The 19,773-nt window shown below is 35.2% G+C and overlaps 1 protein-coding gene and 1 long non-coding RNA gene across 2 annotated transcripts; both read right to left on the bottom strand.

Annotated features, from left to right (window-relative positions):
* Position 1: 1 nt before the first annotated feature.
* eys (eyes shut) lies at positions 2-17,785 on the bottom strand. The gene is made up of 21 exons (XM_089707823.1): positions 17,603-17,785; positions 16,804-16,952; positions 15,406-15,636; positions 14,175-14,288; positions 13,828-13,996; positions 12,787-13,714; positions 12,378-12,691; positions 12,115-12,301; positions 11,871-12,022; positions 11,585-11,721; positions 11,231-11,482; positions 10,427-10,600; positions 9,689-9,896; positions 9,045-9,202; positions 8,727-8,927; positions 8,236-8,421; positions 7,855-7,983; positions 2,677-2,823; positions 1,802-1,965; positions 1,109-1,373; positions 2-593 (listed from the first exon to the last, which is right to left on the bottom strand). The coding sequence occupies exons 1-21, from the start codon at positions 17,734-17,736 to the stop codon at positions 436-438; spliced, it is 4,557 nt and encodes a 1,518-aa protein (XP_089563949.1). The 5' UTR covers positions 17,737-17,785; the 3' UTR covers positions 2-435.
* Positions 4,426-7,135, bottom strand: LOC149490681 (uncharacterized). Its single transcript, XR_016317159.1, has 4 exons — positions 6,774-7,135; positions 6,325-6,502; positions 5,446-5,550; positions 4,426-5,282 (listed from the first exon to the last, which is right to left on the bottom strand). It is a non-coding gene; the product is annotated as an uncharacterized LOC149490681 (long non-coding RNA).
* Positions 17,786-19,773: the final 1,988 nt, after the last annotated feature.

Raw genomic sequence — 19,773 nt, 5'->3', positions numbered from 1 at the left:
CGACAATCTTTTATTTTATTTCAAGTAAACACCTACTACTTCCTTATCCTTTTATTAGTATCACTTAATTTTGTTGTAAACATCAGTATCAATATAGAAAGACTTTTTTGAATTTTGAATTTTCAAATTTTGTACATACATTTAATAAACGTACCAAAACTTGACCAAAACATATAAAGTGACATTAGACAAGCCGAAAACATAGATAAGATTTTTGTCGACATTTAAGTTATTATACAACTTACTTAAATACTAATTAGAAACATTTAAACTTAAAAAAATGTAAACACTAGATGGTACTACGAATTACGACTTAAAAGTACCAAGAACACGATCTAAACGACTAGAAGATTTTTGTACTATGAGTATTGGACTTACAACTATCTCAACATAAATAACAAAGGCATTTAAAAGTGTAAAAATCTAAAAAATATTTCATGTGGACGGAAAGGGTTGACACATAAGTATGTTCTCGCTGTAAACGTGTGTGAAGTTAGTGTAAGTTTCCTGCTTCGTTGAAATATGGTCGATACAACCTCGGAAGTTCTCCGGGAATATTTTCCTAACTTCGTAGATATCTTCAGTTACTCCACCTGTAATGCATCAAATAATAAGACATACATAGACCTTTTATTTTGCAGTAGGTAATTAGGTTCCATTTTTAAATTTCCAACTTCTCAAAAATGGTCTAGACAGTGAAAAGACTTTTACTTTCTTTTTTTTTTTTTTTTGAAGATCCAAATGGAACAAATTAGGTCTAAGATAAGACGGCACAATTAATCCACATGCATTATTTTTATTTTTTTAAAGGAATAGGACAAAACCATTGCCGTACAATATAACAACACTAGCAACTTTTCTTACTTCTTTTATTAAGCAGAGTTTTCTAATTAGCGATACAATAGAGTTTGAACATTACTGTCTGGAAATAAGGCGCTGTTTGAACAAAACTGTCTGGAAATAAGGCGCTAATTTCAATAAATGTCTTTGTAACGATGTATGGACTTTTTTTAATGCTTTTTTTATACACGATTGAGAGCCTAGTTTAAACTAAGTACGTCTATGAACATACCAGATATTTCTCTACTTCTATACCTAAAATACTTACCAATAAACGTATCAACTTCTACAAATTCATGATCATTACTACACGTTTCATCCACATACGTTTCACCATCGACGTTCAGATATATTTTAGGTCCCAATTTAAAGACCACGTTATGCCAGTCTCCGTCCGCCATAAAGCCAGATTGGATTATCTGGGAGAGAGCTTTTGGCGTATTGGAGTAATTTGCTTCTTCATCGTTACAATGTAATGATAGGGCCAATTTTAGATAGCCGTTCTCGAGGCCTAAACCTACGTAGTTGATCCCCTGAAATGTAAGAGTTTGTAGTATTTTTGTAAGTTGTGGTTTTCTTGCAATACAAAAGTAAAATATAGTAGGTAATACGAGTAGGAACTTTGGTAATTTTTCTTTTAAATTGATTGAGAGGAACTAGTTACATACAAATAAACAGAAATAAATATTAAAATATCAAAATACCTAACTACTCATGCCATTGGGAGTCTATGCACTTTCAGCGCTAAACCACTTTACTAATTTAGATAAAAATTTGAAATGAAAATTGTTGGTACTTAGTATGTAGTTTACTTAACGAGTAAAGTTTCAAGGTCGTGTCATGGCAATACCGTCTGAATTTGAATTTTGCCAAACTTCTGACACGTGTGCTCGGCACGTACGCTGTTTTTTTAAGTTTTGGTCGTGGTGTGATAAGAACAGCAAGAACAAGTATTATTTACCATATTCATCCACAGCAACAAGCCGCTTGGCTCCGCGGTGGTGAAATTGAACGCTATATACCCGGGGGCTGCCGGTAACGTGAGTTGTTCCGTGCGACCGGTCGGTGGTCGCGTTAGCGATAGCATTGCGTCCCCGTCGAATTGCGGGATTGTTACTGTTATTTCTGTAAATGAGTTTATGTTGTATATTTTTTAATGTTGGTAATAAAGAGCATGCATTTAAAAATTACCTATGTGTTTTATTTCATTCATTTTTTTTACCCTGACAAACATTAAACATGTTAACTATATACATTATTACCTATATATTATATTTTATTTGAAGTAGTTACAAAAACAGGCACTCATTGAGAATATCAGCTTTTTCTTGCAGTTTCATAAAATTTGAATCTAACTATATACATATTACATACATATAATTATGTGTAATGTGAGTGCGTCTAAGTTTATGTATGTGCGTGCAATGAGTACGGATGTATAGTGTGCCACGTGGACGTGAATTTCAGTGTTGAGGTGTCAGGGTGTTAGTGCGAAGTCACGACTTGCGAGTCTAATCTATACTAATGTTATAAAGCTGAAGAGTTTGTTTGTTTGAACGCACTAATCTCGGAAATTACTGGTCCGATTTGAAAAATTCTTTCGGTGTTAGATAGCTCATTTATCGAGGAAGGTATAAGGCTATATACCATCACGCTACGACCAACAGGAGAGGAGCCACGGGGGTGAAACCGCGCGGAGCGGCTAGTTTAAATATAAAATAATAGGCGCATAACTTTCGTGCGAAATTGTACCCATGAGCACACTCCGTACGTGGCGTGTACTGTATGACTGTGTGCGTTTTACATGCACACGTTGGTACAAACGCAGTAACGCACCGCGCTCGCAGCGTTCCCCCGCTCGCCCCGCGGGGCACACGCAGCGGCGCGCGCGGCAGCGGCCAGACGCGCACGAGCCCGGGCTGCACGTGGCGCGCCGCCCGCGGCAACCGGCGCATGTACCGCACGAATCTATGTTCTGGCCCGCTGCAAGTGTAAGGTGCTCTTCAACCAAAGATGTGCGAGAATGTATAGCCACAAAGCAGATATTAAGAAGAGATGCTGTAGGCAATGTTGCCTTGATGCCATCAGTGTGGTCCTGACGTCACAGATTCTAGTTCAAGCTATTAGAAGGCGGTCCTGGCGGTACATTGCGTGACGTCCGCCTCACCTCCGCGCACTGGCTTCACCCGATTCTATATAGAAAACGCCATCTCTTATACGCCATCTCTTCTTCGTATCTGTTTTGTGTGCGTAGTAATGTATTTGTTAAGAACCAATAGTATCGCTTCTAACGCTAAATAAAGCGATATGATTGGTTCTTTACATCCCTCGCTACGCGAGGATGCGTTGTATGCACATTTATGGTGGAAAAGCACCCTAACGGTGGGAATAAATAAATAAATAAAAGACAAGACAAGAATATGACAACACACTTCATTTTCTTTGGTCGAGCCATATTCTCATTGACCGAGCAACTTCGCGTAGCAATTATTTCGCGAAGTTATCTCGCTCTGTATCTAATAATAACTCGATTTTATTCTTATCACATACAACATTAAGGAGAAAGGAGACGATTTTTTTTGTTTGGAGAATAGGCCCACCTCAATTTCTTAGCGTATATTAATGAAATGTGTGTTAATTTGTTCCTTGAAGTCCCCAGATTACAGTGGTGACATTACTTTTACATGTTTTAACCGGAATCCTTAGAAACACGATATGCAAACATTTACCTCATTCCTACATAAAAACTAACTGATAATGAGCGATTTGTCTTGGGTCACACATCCGAATAATTGGGTACAATATATTTAAATGAATGAATAAATAAATATTAGAAAACATCACATACATTGTCACTATTCCAAGCTCGGAAATCGGAAACCGCGAAGTTACCACAAACACACAGACCCGAATTGGTTATAAATAGTATAGAAAATAAGTGATATAAGTGTGTGTACCTCAAGTTTCTGGACCTTATGCGATTTTAGCGAATGGGAAAACTGATTAAATAAGAAATTATTAGTTAAGTAGGTAGGTAGGTACGTGATTTATGACTAGGAGTAGGTACATAATATTAGGATAGGTAGCCATTTGCACAGCTATGCTATTATTCATGTTCTATTGTAATAATATTAAACGCTCTTAAGTTGTAGCAATTATATTTTAAAATAGGAAATAAAAACATTGTTATGTTAAAACTCTGAACAACGATCATATGGAACTGCCATATGCATGTACTTTTCCTGCATACCTAAGTAAACAAATCGGGGTACAAACATGGCGGGCTAGGGACGTTCACTTGTTCGTCTAGTCGATAATATTGTATCGATTGATGATAGAGTTAAGAATGGGTAATTCAGGTAATAAGAATTTTGTCTTTTTGAATGATAAGTATGCAGTAGGTGCTTACCTAGTAAGAGGTACTTCTTTCAACAAAATAAAAAAGATAACTACTTCTATCGGGCAATCGTTACTCGGTAATTCGTGATTCGGATTAACCATTTTGCAATTGTACCTACCTACTAGGGATAGCTGTAGCACAGTATTACCATATTTCCTATAGGAAATAATATTGTAATACTGTGGCTGTAGTGTGTAATCAATACATTTTGATATTTTCGTTCTGCAGTTTTATATGAAACAGCTGATTTTTTTCGCGATTGACAGGGTTTTCTTTATATACCTATGTATCCTCACTAATCCTATCCTATCACTTCCTACTAATATTATAAATGCGAAAGTTTGTGAAGATGGATGTGTAAGTTTGTTACTCTTTCACGCAAATACTACTGAACCGATCACAATGAAATTTAGCACACATATTGAGGGTAACTTGAATTAACACATAAGATAGGTTTTATAATATTATAAATGCGAAAGTGTGTATGTATGTATATTCCGTTTTCACGCTAAAACGGACAAGCCAATTTTGATGAAATTTAACATCGGGTTTTATTTGACCGGAGCCATCCATAGGGTACTTTATTTATTTATTTATAAGCTTTATTGCACACAAACAGAAAATACAAATTTTACTTAATAGGACATATTTAGTCAAAAGGCGGCTTTATTGCTCCAAGCAATTTCTTCCAAGCAACCCATTCGATCATAAGAGCATTCTTTACCCGCGACTTCGTTCGCATGTACGAAAATAAAAAAGAGCAGAGCCGCTGGCTAAAATACATGTGAGTGACTCAAGCAGATGTTCAAGGGCAAGTATAGTTAAATAACAAACACAATTTTTTCATAAAATAATTTATTTAAGTTATAGTGGTTACTATATATGTTTAGGTACATGCGACAGTAGTCACAGATGCGGCAAATGAGCTTGGCCATATACAGTGTGGAAATTTGTTGACGGACCACTTCATTTAAACATTTAATTTTCTTTCTCTGTTTCTCCACTTTTTCTTCTATTTTTTTCATTCTTCGAGTGCTGAAGCCTAAAACATTAAATAAATTTTAATTATTGATAACAGTTCTCATAATTATACACATGAATCTCAGCATGTATGACTAAGACTATGAAAAAGTTACGTATTGAAGTTCCCTTTTTTTAAACAAGAATTATTTCATATAGGTTTTCTATTCAAGAACTGCTCTTACCAATTCAAGATCCTTGGCATCTTGTGGATGTGAATAACCTGAGCATGATGGTTGATCAGTAGTATTTGATATGTCAATTAAAGCAAATTGAGATGGATGGTCTGCCTGAAAGAGATAAAAATGTTACATTAGATATGGTCCCAAGTAATAATAAATAGATTGCTACAGAAACATGGACTCAATGTTTGGTAAATTGTAAAACTTTTAGTATTTTTTTTTTATTAAAATAATTTATTGAACAAACATAGTGTATTATATACTTATGGAAAGTGTAGCTTTCCAACAACGAAAGAATTAAAAAAATTGGACCAGTAGTTTTGAGGTCTTTTTGTGCATACACAATCAAATCTTTCCTTTTTACAATATTAAGTATAGAAAAAGTTTGAGACGATGTAATAAAAGTTTCACTTTAAAAGATTTTAATAATGTAGGTAATATCTTAAAAACTAAAAAATAACTCAGTAGGTTTTAAGTACCAGTCATCACACCACTTGTCTCATGACAGTCTAGGTCTCTAGAGCATTATGTCAAAAAAGATATTGTGAAGCATATAGCAATTAGATTAATCGGTCAACAGTAAGGGGGTACAATTTCAATTACTACCTTGTACCTAAAAAAAACAAACAGGATGAGCTAAATAAAATCTATACTATAATATTATAAAGCTGAAGAGTTTGTTTGTTTGTTTGAACGCGCTAGTCTAGGGAACTACTGGTCCGATTTGAAAAATTATTTCGGTGTTAGATAGCTCATTCATCGAGGAAGGCTATAGGGTATATAATATATATCACCACGCTTCGACCAACAGTATTGGAGCCACGGGGGTGAAACCGCGCGGAGCAGCTAGTTGTTTAATAAAAAGATAGATGAATTATTTACCTTTGCAAATACTGTTGGGATAGCATCATCTCTCAATCAAACAATGTTTAAAGTCTTATTAAATGCGCTCTCTTCAAAGTGCAATGAGCACACATTAATGTTTTTAGTTCCTGGCCGGATATTTTCTATGCCAATCTTTTCCAACCATGCCTTTCGCCGGGATTCGTTACTTGGTAAACTAAAACGAGAAAATATACAACAATATATAACTTCGCACGTAATTAATAAACAAATTAATAATTTATCGATAAGGTGTTTATGCGATGATGTTCGACACTAGCACTCATGTTTATGTTTTCGATGCAAATGAAATAAGGAGAATATTGCGGGTTTCTACAGCTCATAATAACTAAGACGATTAAATGTAAAATGATTAAAAGATTTCTATACACTTGATAATAAATACACTTTAATATAAGCAACAATTTAACAAAATGTTAGCCACTTACCGTTGAAAGGTTAGATTCGGCCTGTTTTTGCTTTGGCATAGGCCACAACCTACTATAGAACACTTCATGGTACCTATTATTATTTTCAATTATACTTATTACACTCGATTATGGTCGAAAAACACTGGAAAATCATAAAAATTTCACAATTACATCTTCTCACATGTAAACAAAACCGTATACTAAGATGGCGTCCGCGCAGCAAAGGTACATCGATGCCAATGAAGAGAGCGCTAATAAAAAGAGTGTAGATGCTTTTTCTAAGGTAAAACCACTGTTGTGAGAAAGAGATGGGTATATCATTATTATTTCCGCGTCAAATTGAACAATTACGGCAGTTCCATAGGATTCTTTGTTCTGAGTGTTAAAAACATTACAGCTACGACAGGAAGAATCTGACGTCTATCAAAGCAGCCAATAGATGTAACGTTTCGTTACACGGATTTTTTTAGCTTAGTAGAAACAAATTGTTTTATTTGATTAATTACAGGATTTAAAATCGCTATCAATCACATTCTTCCATATAAATAGGAATAAAAACAGTTTCTAAAGTGATTTGTTTAAGGCAGTTTTTTTTCGCTTTTTGGTTTTATTTTCATTCTATCGTTAAAAACGTTTCGTTCCAGTTATTTTTAATGTTGGCCATTGTTCTTGGTTTCTAGACAGCACTACAGCAGGGATGATATCAAAATATAGCTTTTTAATTCGATTTCATGATTCCGGTTTCGTTTGTAAAACAACGAAGCTTCAAAATTCATAATATAATTTAATATTTTTACACGTTTTTTTTTATTACTATACGTTACCGAGTCTTGGTGGGCCCACAAAAAATAATCTCCTTTCAAAATATTGTTATCAATATTAAAATAGATATAGATTACATTTTAATCAATAACTTCATAAAATACATAATTTGTTGTCATTTTCCTCTATAACTTTGACGCATTTTATTTCATAGAAAAAACCTAGCGTAAAGTTTTAAGGAAAACCGCATTCGCTAATTGATAAAATGCAAATTGTAATATGCAACAATGGAAAATCATAATTCACAGCTTCACCTACATACATAATAAATGCATACCTGCAATATTCTGCGGTTCCAATGCCAGTAAAATGTTATTGACGTGGAAATTTCTAAGACAACCCTTATAAGATTCAGGTGGCCCGAGCATGACATCGAAAGGCAGTGTCGCCAAGTCTTCAGCACCACCTATAATTTCATATTAACTTATTGTTTTATAAAATATGCAATAAATAGTTAAAAAAGGTATTTTGTTTTCATTATTACAATCCGTATCGTTGCGTCGTTTTGCACGCGTGCCATCGCGGCACCGATAGTACTGCATTTACAGTAGTTACGTAGGTAAATTATTATTTTTCTGTATTTTGACGATTCAAAAGCGCTTCTAAACAAAGTCTAGTTCAATAAATAAATGCTTGAGTTTGAGTTTACATGACTCACCCAGCACAATCGAAGCCTCGCTAGCAGTATGTGGATAGGCGTGTGCGACCATAGGCTCAGTAGTAAGAGCCCCATCCACCCACACGTAGAGCCGGGATCCGTACCGGCCCGCTCTTACCGCGTGCCATTGAGTCATGGACAGAACAATGCTTGAGCGGACTAGCGATGTTAGTCCTGATAAACGATCTGGAAGACGAGAAAGTTTTAATATTTAAAAATTTACTCAATAAAAACTATCTTCAAAGTCTATCTTCGCTATCATTAACCATTTGCACCTTAATTATATTAGGTTTCTCTAGAAACTTTGTTTCTACCTTTACTTTACACTTATATGTCTACAAAAATACTAACTACGGGAAATACAAATATATATTTTGCTCTTCTTTTCTTACAATCACATTCTAGAAAAAATTCTCTGTATTCTTTAATTAAATCAGAATACTAAAATCTAATCAGAAAATGAAATCACTTAATAAAAAATCCATGCTTACCAGTCCATCGATATTCCAATAATCCCCCCTGTAACGACAGAGCTGTGTAGAAATGAGGCGTCTCCACATACGCTATCAGACCTCTCTCCTTAGTTGGCTTTATTTCTGCTTCAAGTGCTAGAGTCACGCTAGATATAGCTCGTGGATGCAGTTTGAGGTACGAACGCTTGCCCGTGAATAGAATATCGACTGGAAATAATTCTGGAAATAAAAAAATGTAATATCATTTTGCTATTATTATGATGATGCTCTGATGTGTGATTCATTTTGACGTTAGTATTCAACGTACGATATAACCAATTATTTCCTATAGCTCACCATTTTCACAATATGTCCCATTAGTTCCATACGGGCAATCGCACTCAGGCTCATGAGCTGTGACGACGCAGCGGCCATGACATGTTTGCCCTGAGAAGTCGCACTGACTTTGCCGACTAGCACACGTTGAACCGAACCAACCCTCGTTACAGATGCACCTGATTAGTGAAAAATCTATTGTTATCATGTCATAATTAGTTTTAAAACAATATTTCAGTATTATTTTAGTTAAATGTATCTATATTAAATGAACTTCTCTGCTACATTTAAGAAATTAACACACTGCCACGCATCAAGCTGCCTGTTGCGTGTCAACGCAAGTACGCGCGTAGTTGCGTTTTTTGGTTTTATTCGTCATTGACTCATTTATCATAACCATGCTCATTTAGAATTACGCGCGGAACATTGCGCCTTAAAGCATGCATTCATGTACTCTACTGCGTGTTGCCTGGTAATGTGTCAATCGCCTTTCTTACTCGTAAGTAGCTGGTGAGCCGCGAGTGTATACACCATCTTAAGCGTGGCATGGTAAGCGTGCATTGCGCGACCTCACCGACCCTCCCACCTCCCACAATCAGTGGCACCTGCTGTGCAGCGGGAAGTCGTGGAAGTGTTCAGAGCAGTTCCACAAGAGACCAACTCACCCGTACGTGGCCGGCGAGTGTATACACACGCCGTGGGGCGCGTGGCACGAGGAGGGCGTGCAGTGCGCGACCCCGCACTGCCCCGCGCCGCGCCCCCCCGCCCCCGCGCGCACCGCCGGCCCCGCCACCTCCCACACGCAGCCGCGCCACCCGCTGTGCAGCGGCAGGTCGTGTGGGAGATCGCGGAAGTGCTCGGACGGGTGCCCGCCTGTACATTCATACTTAGTCGAAAATTGAAAACAGTGAGGGAAATTCAACGAACGCTTCAGAAGCTTGGCATTGGCCAATATAATTTAACACATTTGATATCTAAATACAAGAAGACTTTAGCTCTCATTACTGATCGACTAAAATTAACAAATGAATACAGGAAAATTTTGAAATATCAAAACATAGGTTGTGTGGTTTTATGAAACCACGGTAAAAGTGAAACTGTTCGAACGGTTCCGAACACTGCTTTGTGTAGCGCATGTCGCGTGACGGTCGGCTGCCGAGTAGGTATACCTACTCGGCAGCCGCGATACACGCGACATGCGCTACACAGACAAAAAAGTTTGAGACGATGTAATAAAAGTTTCACTTTAAAAATTAAACAAAAAAGCGACTTTTCAAAATCTTACAAACGCAAGAACTGACCACAGACCATCATCAATATTATTCTATCAATTTGCAAATTAAATCAACTTTACACATTCTATTGAATATTCCATAACATGTCTCAAAATGAAAAGTACTCGCCTATAAATATATACGGCAGCACATTCATCTTGGTATCATGCGCGGGCGCATTGCCGGACACGTTGTACCGTCCGTCCACACTGAGCCCGGCGGTGCGGCCGCGCCTCCACACGCGCACTGTGTGACCGCCGCGACGGGGGGATAGTGCTCTGGAGGTGAATATGCGCCGGGAACCTAACGATTTCGTAATTCGTAGTACAAGAAGTATAGTCAATCAATCGAGTGTCTTTTTTACTAGTCTATTGTGTACATTTTGGATAAAGTATGTTAAAATAAATATTAATTTGACATAACTACTTATTTGTTTTTCTTCTATTCTTTTCTTTTTATTTAATTTAATTTAAATGAATTTAATGAATTAAAATAATATTCTTATGTAATACTTGAATACGAATTTAAATATTAATCACATAATCTATGCCGCTCCGTTATAAATTATATTATATTGTTAATCGTTTTTTGGTCCCGCAGGACAGGCTTCGCCTAGTGCGGGAACCAATGAATCTCATAATTATATTAATATCAAATTATTAAATTAATTAATATTGTGAAATACACCATATATTATATATTGTTTTATTTATTCTCCATCACTATCGCACCATAAGACCATAAGATCCTTATAATGTATTAAAACTTCATTTAGAACAATAAAGAAAATTAAATAAATAAATTCCTTATTAGCCAGCGCGAGTGTGATGCAGTCATGTCAGCATTATGCTTATCAAAAGTCATGAAAAAACTCAAACTACTTTCTATACAGATGACGAGGAAAGTACTTAAAATGCAGAATGTTTTACTCACCACCTCCCATATTCCAAGTGAGCATAATGTATCGTTTCACAAAAGTCAGTGCCAAATGTTGACTTTTGGAATCGTGACGACCATTTTGCCCAATAAATGCCAAGAGCGCTATTTGGTCCATGTCCTCCGTTTGGAATTTTAGACGCAGATCGAAACGATCAGAATTCATCGCTTGAGATGACAATGGATATATTATGTATGCCGATTTTCCAATCGTTATAGGAGCTAGTGCTGCACGGGCTATCTCTACATCTGAAATATTGATGTAGGAATAAGTACATTACTTGGAAAATAAATTGCTCAGTAAGATTGGCCTTAGTATTTCAAAAGCCTTTTTTCGACAATAATACGTACTATATTCGCAGAAAATTCCATGTTTTCCAAAAGGACACATGCACAGGAAACCACTGCCAGGATGTCGGACACAGCTGCCGCCATATTGGCAAGGATTGTTGTCACACACTGAATGGTTACAATTTACACCCATCCATCTGCAATTTCCAGAAAAATTCAATTAGAATGTAAACTTCCTCCAAAAAGTTGAACCCCATAACCCTAGATCTTAATAAAATATAGTTATATTATATCTTTGTCAGTGACCAAAAAAAGCAGTAGTAGTAGTTCCGGAAATGTATCTTACCCGTTAGCACACAAGCAGTGATATCCTTCTCCATGTTCCTTACAAATCCCGCCGTTTAGACAAGGTCCAGATAGGCATCCTAATGAAGAGCATTCAGTAATTTCACCGGCATCCAAGGCATCCCCAAATACGGACCGTTTTTCACCATTTACCTAAATAAAATATTTAAATTGTTAACCCGTATTTATTCATACTTATACCATTAAATTCTATTAAATTCTATAGACAGGTTTGAAAAACTTACAATCAAATCCTTAATACATCCAACAAAAGGCATATGTTCGCTAGCTTTTGCATGTGCATTACCAAAAACTAATGTGCTATTGTCATTAAGAATAGTGATGTTGGCAATTTGGCCGCCACTCATAGCCACTGTGTCATTGAGACGAAGGGTTGCGTTACAATGCTGCTCTTTTGAATATAGATCTAATCTGAAAAGAAGACAAATATTTATCTTCTCTTTTATCCAAAACGATGTATCCAAATACTCTCTTTTTTTGTTTTTACCTGGTTTCTATTTTCATCGGAAAACCTTTATTGACGAAAGTTTTCAATTCACTCAATAGCATTGTCTGGTAACCACAGGAGAATTTAAATTTGAGTAAACCCATATTCATAAAAAGCTCCATATACACCCCCTTCGCTATATCTACATGCATTAATTCACCGTCGGTTATTAAAGTTTTTGCATTAAATTCTATATTTAAAGAAGTGGAATTTTTGATGTGGTGTACTATGTAGGAATTTCCACTAAAAGCTGCTGATGTGATAAGAATTGGCTCCTCGCAATACCTCCCACTATAATTGAATGTACAGTGACACTGAAAAATAAATCACCTAAAAAGTTAGAAAGTCTTAAAGTTCCAAATATTTTGGAAACGATTGATTATATTAGATTACGTCTTGCACCACTTACTCTTATACCCTGGGGTCCATTAAAACACGTTCCACGATTCTTACACACATTAAAGGTACACTCCGGATAATCAGTGGGATACAGCTGTGTACTATCAGTCACAGTACTTATTTCGTATTCTTCTGTAGTTCCATCTGTTAATGTAGATTCAGTAGTGATGTGGTCATAGGGCATATTTGTGAATAATTTTTCAGTAGTTATGTCTTGTTTAGTTGTAGAATCAATGTCACGACCTTCAGCACTGATTGTAGAACTCGTCTTTTGCGTTGTAATTATAGCTTCAGTTGGTTCTGTAGTAACTGTTAAAGTTGTCTGTTGATCTGTTTTTTTTTCTGTATAAACAGTAGGTTCAGTGCTTTTAAATTTTTCTTGTGTTGTTTCGAAATCTGCTATAGTGCTTATTTTCATTGTGGTGTTACCGCATATACCATTACAATCTGTAGTAGTCTCTGTTTTGGAGTTATCAGAATCAATGCTTTGAGTCTGTTTGGTTAGTACTAAAATTTCAGTCGTAGTATCCAATTTTGATACTGTTGTATCTTCTTGTATCGTAGTTGAGGTAGTTGATAAAGTTTCCGTAAACCCTCCTTTTTCCGTCGTCGATATAACGTCTGGTAATGTGCTGGAAGTTCCTTTTGTTTCAGAATCCGTTGTAACTCTTAAAGTAGTGAAATCCAGAACAGGAATAGATGTAAAAGTTGTCGTATTGTATGAAGTTTCAGTAATGGAAGATATATTTGGACTATCAGTAAATAATGTAGTTAAAGCAATTTCTGTAGTGATAGGAAACCGTGTTGGATTGACGTAATCACAGTGGTAACTATTATCATCTAGTATAAGGCATTCACACAAGCTTCCAGTAAGCCTCGGTGGACATGAACATGTAAAGTTGTCCACGCCGTCTATACAAGTCCCTCCATTCATGCATCTAAGGAAAAAAAAGTAGAAGTTACATCATATTTCATAATATTATATTTACTTACATTTAGCTGTTAAGAAAAGGACAACAAAACACAGACATTTAATAAATTTTTTTCTTACCTTGGTCCTAACAAACATTCGTCATATTGCAGTTCACAATGTTCCCCGTGGAAATCTGGGACACAATAACATATTTGCTCTCCATCTTCCACGACGCACAGAGCACCGTTGCTACAAGAGTTGTCGTCGCAAAACTCTATTTGCGTTTCACAACTCTTGCCTGTAAAACCTGTTCAATAACGTACGTCGAGTTACTATCAAAATGTTTATAAAATTTTGCGTGACGAAAAGCAGATAGATAGAACCTAGCCAGCTAGAGCTGACTCGAGGCATTTTATCATAAGAACGATAAAAATACAGATTGGAAAATTAAGCTATGTGAAGAAAATCAATAATCAAAAATTTACCATAAGTGCAAGCGCACATGTAGTCAGCATGAGCATCGATACAGATTCCTCCGTTTTGACAAGGATTTGATTCACACTCATCTATTTGATCTTCGCATTTTGGACCTGTCCAGCCTATTCAATCAAATATTTCTAATTAAGTACATGAATTGAGATTTTAATAAACAATATCTATGTATAAGTATGTGGATTTTAATTGTTTGATCTATGTTGCAAGCAGTTTTGCATATGTTATAGTCAAAGTCCGATACACAGTGTCTTCGCGGAAGGACTGGTTTATCCTAGGTTTGGCCAAAGCCATCAGTCAATCCCCGAAATACATTTCAATTTCGCTCTTTGCCTTAAGTATTTTTAGTCAAACCCAGGAGCTCCTAACTTTTCAGTCAAACGTCGAAAGTAAATTATTCTGTTTCGGTTTTGGCCTAGTCAATCCTAGAAGCGACTGCAATTCTTCTAAATTATTAAAACAATTAACATTAATGCCTCACCATGTCAGAAAAATGATTAATTTGTCACTTTAATTACCTAAGAAATTATTAAAACAATTAACATTAAAGTTAATGCCTCACCATGTCAGAAAAATGATTAATTTTTCATTTTAATTACTTAATTATTAAAACAATAAACATCAAAATTTTAAAAATGTTATTTTTTTATACTTAATCTTATACAAACTAACCTCCGTATATTCCAAAGCATTTATTTATTTATTTTATACTTTATCGTACAAAAGGCGGGCCTAATGCCACACGGCATTCTCTCAAAGCATCTCAAATATAAAAGTGAAAATCACGTAAGCTGACCAATCAGGTGTCAGAACTGGCAGAGTTAAGCGGTTCTTAAGACTTGAAAGCTGCTTAAATGATAAAATGCTTCCAAATATACGAAGATAAGACACTTCATACCTATATCGGAGTTTGACTCGTCAAACCCCTCAGAGCAATTCAAACCCCGATTGAATAAAATTGTGTTTTGACGTTTGCCTGACCAAATTAGTCTCTCCCAGGTTTGACGAAAATTGTTTAGTCAAAGGCCGAAAATTTACATTTGTTTGGGCTTTGACTAAGTCATTCAGTCTGACCTGAGGATTGACCAGTCCTACCTAGGAGCGCCGGAGCTTCGGTGTTTGCCTATAACACATACACCGATCATTTTGCTGGGTATATTTTTCCTATATTACTTAGAACTAGAAACTTCTCTTGAACCACTTTGGTCTGATTTCAAGTCTTACCTGGTAAGCATCTACAAAAGAACCTATACCCCGGTCCTTCCACACACTCCCCACCATTATAGCATCGGATCTCTTCCGTAGCGTTACACACAGCAACATCATTCTGACAATGCTCTCCAGAGAAACCGGGCAAGCAGTGACAAACATAGTCGTTGGTCATGTCTATACAAGTGCCATTGTTGAAACACGGATTAGAATCACATTCGTTGTAGTTGGTTTCACAGTTGTCTCCTGGAAATTTAGAAGAGGCTTTGTAGCTAGATTTAGTAACCCAGGAATAGGTATTTTCAAGAGTTTTCCTAGCCTGAATTGCACGATACTTAAACACATATGTATTATTTTTTATTTATTTCCTCCAACAATCAATATTAGAGAATATCATTCTAGAATGCAGATTTGTCAAATGCATATAACTAGGTAAAGGTAAAATACATATTATTATACAAGTATAACACTTTAAAAGAACCACATATCATAATTTTATTAATCACACATACACAGACACACACACACACACACACACACACACAAACACACACGCACACACTCGCACTCGCACTCACACTCAAATACTCATACACACACATTGCATGCCTGAAATTTGAATGTTTTTAATTCCGGTCTTTGTACTTTATTATTTTTTGTTTTTGTGCATTTTTTATTTATTTATAGTGTAGTGAAATTTAAATTTGTATAGACTATAGTACAATACTGGCTATGGCTAAGTCTAATGTGGAAGGCGTCGGTCGTCTCTAGCACAGGTTTATACCTAGTTGAGGCGATCGTCGAGTTTGTATTATTTTATGTCACTGTATTGGTACTCAATAAATGATTTTTATTTTTTTTATTTTTATTTTATTTATTTTTTTATTTTTATATTATGTTTCTTCGCAATGGCCGTTTACGGCAGGTGGAAATGTTACTAATTAAAAGGTCAAATTTCAGCACTGCACTAGACGCTCGGACTATTATTTATTTTTGAATCGTCATTGTCGTGTGTTTATTTAACGATCTCGCAATAGGTCACATTTTAGTACCTAAGTGTTTGGTTAGTAGTCAATATGTAACTTTCTATTCACAAGGATATAAAATATACATATGTGTTTATTAAAACCAAATGAAATATATGAACGCATTTTTATTTTCGAATTGAAGTAAGTTTTAACAAGTTTTCCGTAATACAGTCAAAATCAAAACTGTCTCGCCTTTCTGTTTGAAGATTTTTACAAAACTAGGGCAAGTTGGTGACCAGCCTAATAATTGTACCCTTAAAGTTCCAGACTGTTTTTTGTTTTTTACGGGATTCGAATCTACGGTTCTCTGTGTTTTGAACGTTGATTCTCATTACAGAATTAACATCAAGCAAAAAAATCACTAAGCCTCTGAAAGCTGGCTTACCAATGAATCCTTCAGCGCAAGTGCAGTTGTAGGTCGCTACTCCGTCTATACAGGTACCCTCATTCTGGCAAGGATTCGACCAACATTCATCCCAATTCGTCTGACATTGTACTCCTGTGTAACCGTCGGTACAGTAACAAGAATACGTACTGAAATGTGTTAGTGTGTAGTTATAGATTATTGATCATTTAAAAATACAAAAAAAAAATGCTTGTATTGATAGATATTTTTATTTATGTATTTTTTCTTGGTTGTCAATTTTAGAGCTCTTTCTGTCCTTATATACGGAAGTATAAATTAATACTGAGAACTTCATAATATTTTTTATAGAACTATTGCGAGGACGTTGGTTCGATAAAAAATTATTATGCACTATTCTCATTTCCGTCTGGAGTTGTTGACTTGTTTTTTTACCATTTTTTTACTTTACGGGTGGCTTTATCAGACGTTGTACCCGGTTTTTAACAAATAAAAAATAAATCAAGCTCGCAAAAAACTAAGGCAAAAAATCATAAATTTTCCATGCTTTTTTAGATTTGTAAAATAACAATATAATGTTTGTCGATCGCCGTTTATCAGCTTCACTCTGCGTGTACGGTGCATGCTCATAGTTCCAGTATCGTAGACCGTATACAAAAATTTCAGTAAGAAAAATTATAAAAGTTTTTGCACCAATCATTAGATATTAGAACTTTCACATCCATTTGTAGGTGATAATATATGAAGTTCATCGGGTCATTTAATTAGTATAAAAAGGTCATATGACAATAAATGATAATAATAATCTCAATAATCTTACCTATTGATATCATCAATACATATACCGTGGATGCAAGGGTTGTTGAGACAAGCTAATCCCGCGGTTACCACCGGTATTAGTATCAATAGACACCAACTGTTTCGTATACCTTGCTTCCGTATTTCCAAAAGCATTTTGGAACCTTCTACAATTATCTACTTTTTATTAATTCCAGTCATGATAAATTAAAGCTCTGCAATTAATTAAAAAAGTCTTCTTACAATGCAGATAGCTGGTTAGATGGCATAATAGTAAGGTACAATCCATTTAACTTGATGATGTATTCATTGGTCTTGAACTAAATGGTGTAAAATCCATACATTGTAAAAAAATATAAAATTCTTGTTTTAAAATAAGATCGTCGATGTTCCACTTGCTCTGATAATTAGGTACTTACAATTTCGAAATTAATCAAAAAGTCCTTAGTACACTTGAACATTACCTCTGTGCTCTCGAGGATTAAGGTGTTCTGTTCCAACAACTTCTCTCACGGCTTCAAAAACGAATGTTGAACTTAGAACGATGTTTATTAAATTCGACCTACGACTAATCTATTGATACATTAATGATAAACAAGTTGTAGCTTATAAAAACGGGTTAATGGCACGTAACCAGGCTTACAACAGGCGTGGTCTAGGTTGTCATGGTGACTGGTAAACACAATAGTTCACTTTGGGTTAACTGCTCTCAAATTATTGATATAATTCCCATAGGTGTGTGGCCCCCGGCCATCGAATAAAACAGCATTTTAGTAGTAGGTACATGAATTTAGTACATGATTATAAAATAATTGTAAAAACACACGCAGTTTATGTAGAAAACACACGGTAGTACACTAGGATACACTTAGTTATTTATACTTTTAATACGCTTGCAAAGAATCTCGACCAAGCTATCCCCGGGTTCACCTGTGGTACATAATAATATTATCTATACCTATATAGCAGGATCAAGTAAATAAATTATATCCAACGGTAAAATAATTTTTAAAATCGGTCCAGTAGTTCTTGAGATTAGTGCGTTCAAACAAAAAGCTCTACTGCTGTATATTATAACACAGCTCAACAAAAAAACAATTTTTTTTTGTTGCTCTGGATATTTCTACAGATTTATATAATTCAAGTACCCAGTTTGCGAATGTAATCATTAAAATTATTTAATTGGCTCTAGTTTTTTTTTAATTTGGATTTTCATATATTAAATTTTCTTACGGCCCTTCAGAATACTAGTTAATAACAAGTGTTTATTTTTTTGGTGAATTACGTTTTCTGCACATTTATTCGCTCAGACATAACCCTATTCTATAAAACTGACAGTAGAATATCAGAATAATAAATGATTTCTGTAAAAAATCTTTTTTATGGACAACAATGTTCGGTTTGTATTTAGTTGAAGAAACCCAGTAGCACTTAGTCAGCAAAGTGGATAGGTATACGAAATTCCCTTGATGTTTGTATTAATAGAATTAGACAAAGCAAATTATTTTGGAATAATTAATAAATATGAGAATTTAGGCCTTTGAGGGAATCTAGAAGTAGGTATAAGAAGAATACCCGACGGCCCTACAGGACGGGCGTGTCGAAAATTGATAAATGATGGAAATTTAACAAAATTTTATAACTGATGCTGAATGTAAATTATGGAGAGATATGGTATTGGTAAATTTAAGGTAAATTTAAAACACCAAATTATAAAGAAATTGCACAACAGTTGTTAAAAAACTTCATTATTTTACGAGCAATTACGAACATAAAGCTACACTTTCCCCACAGTCTCCTGGATAGATATCCAGTAAATCTGCGAAATTTCTGTGAGAAACAGGAAGAACGCATCGAAAAAGAAGTAAAAATTATGGAATAAAGGTATCAGGGTATATGGGGTCGTCACATGATGGCAGATTACTGATGGTCCATAACAAAACTATTGTCCCAAAATTAACTAAGAAGAGAACCTTATAAAATCTATTTCCTTGTACTTTTTCATAAGTTTTAATGATTTTTCTCTATTTTTATATCCATTTGAATTAATTAAATACTAAAACAAAACAATAAGTAAAACTTTGTAATAAATAAATGATGTTAAACAAATATACCTTCTATTTCATGCTGTGTTTTAGAGTCTAATAAGAAAATAAGAATTAAAAAAAACTAGAGCCAATCTACCAAAACCAT

This window comes from Colias philodice, chromosome 2 (assembly GCF_061535455.1).
Source record: "Colias philodice isolate Cphi_HAF_F1 chromosome 2, ilColPhil1 Martin Lab GWU primary, whole genome shotgun sequence".
Lineage (NCBI taxonomy): Eukaryota > Metazoa > Arthropoda > Insecta > Lepidoptera > Pieridae > Colias > Colias philodice.
Note: the sequence above shows the minus strand (reverse complement) of the source record. Positions and strands in the feature narration are given on the sequence as shown.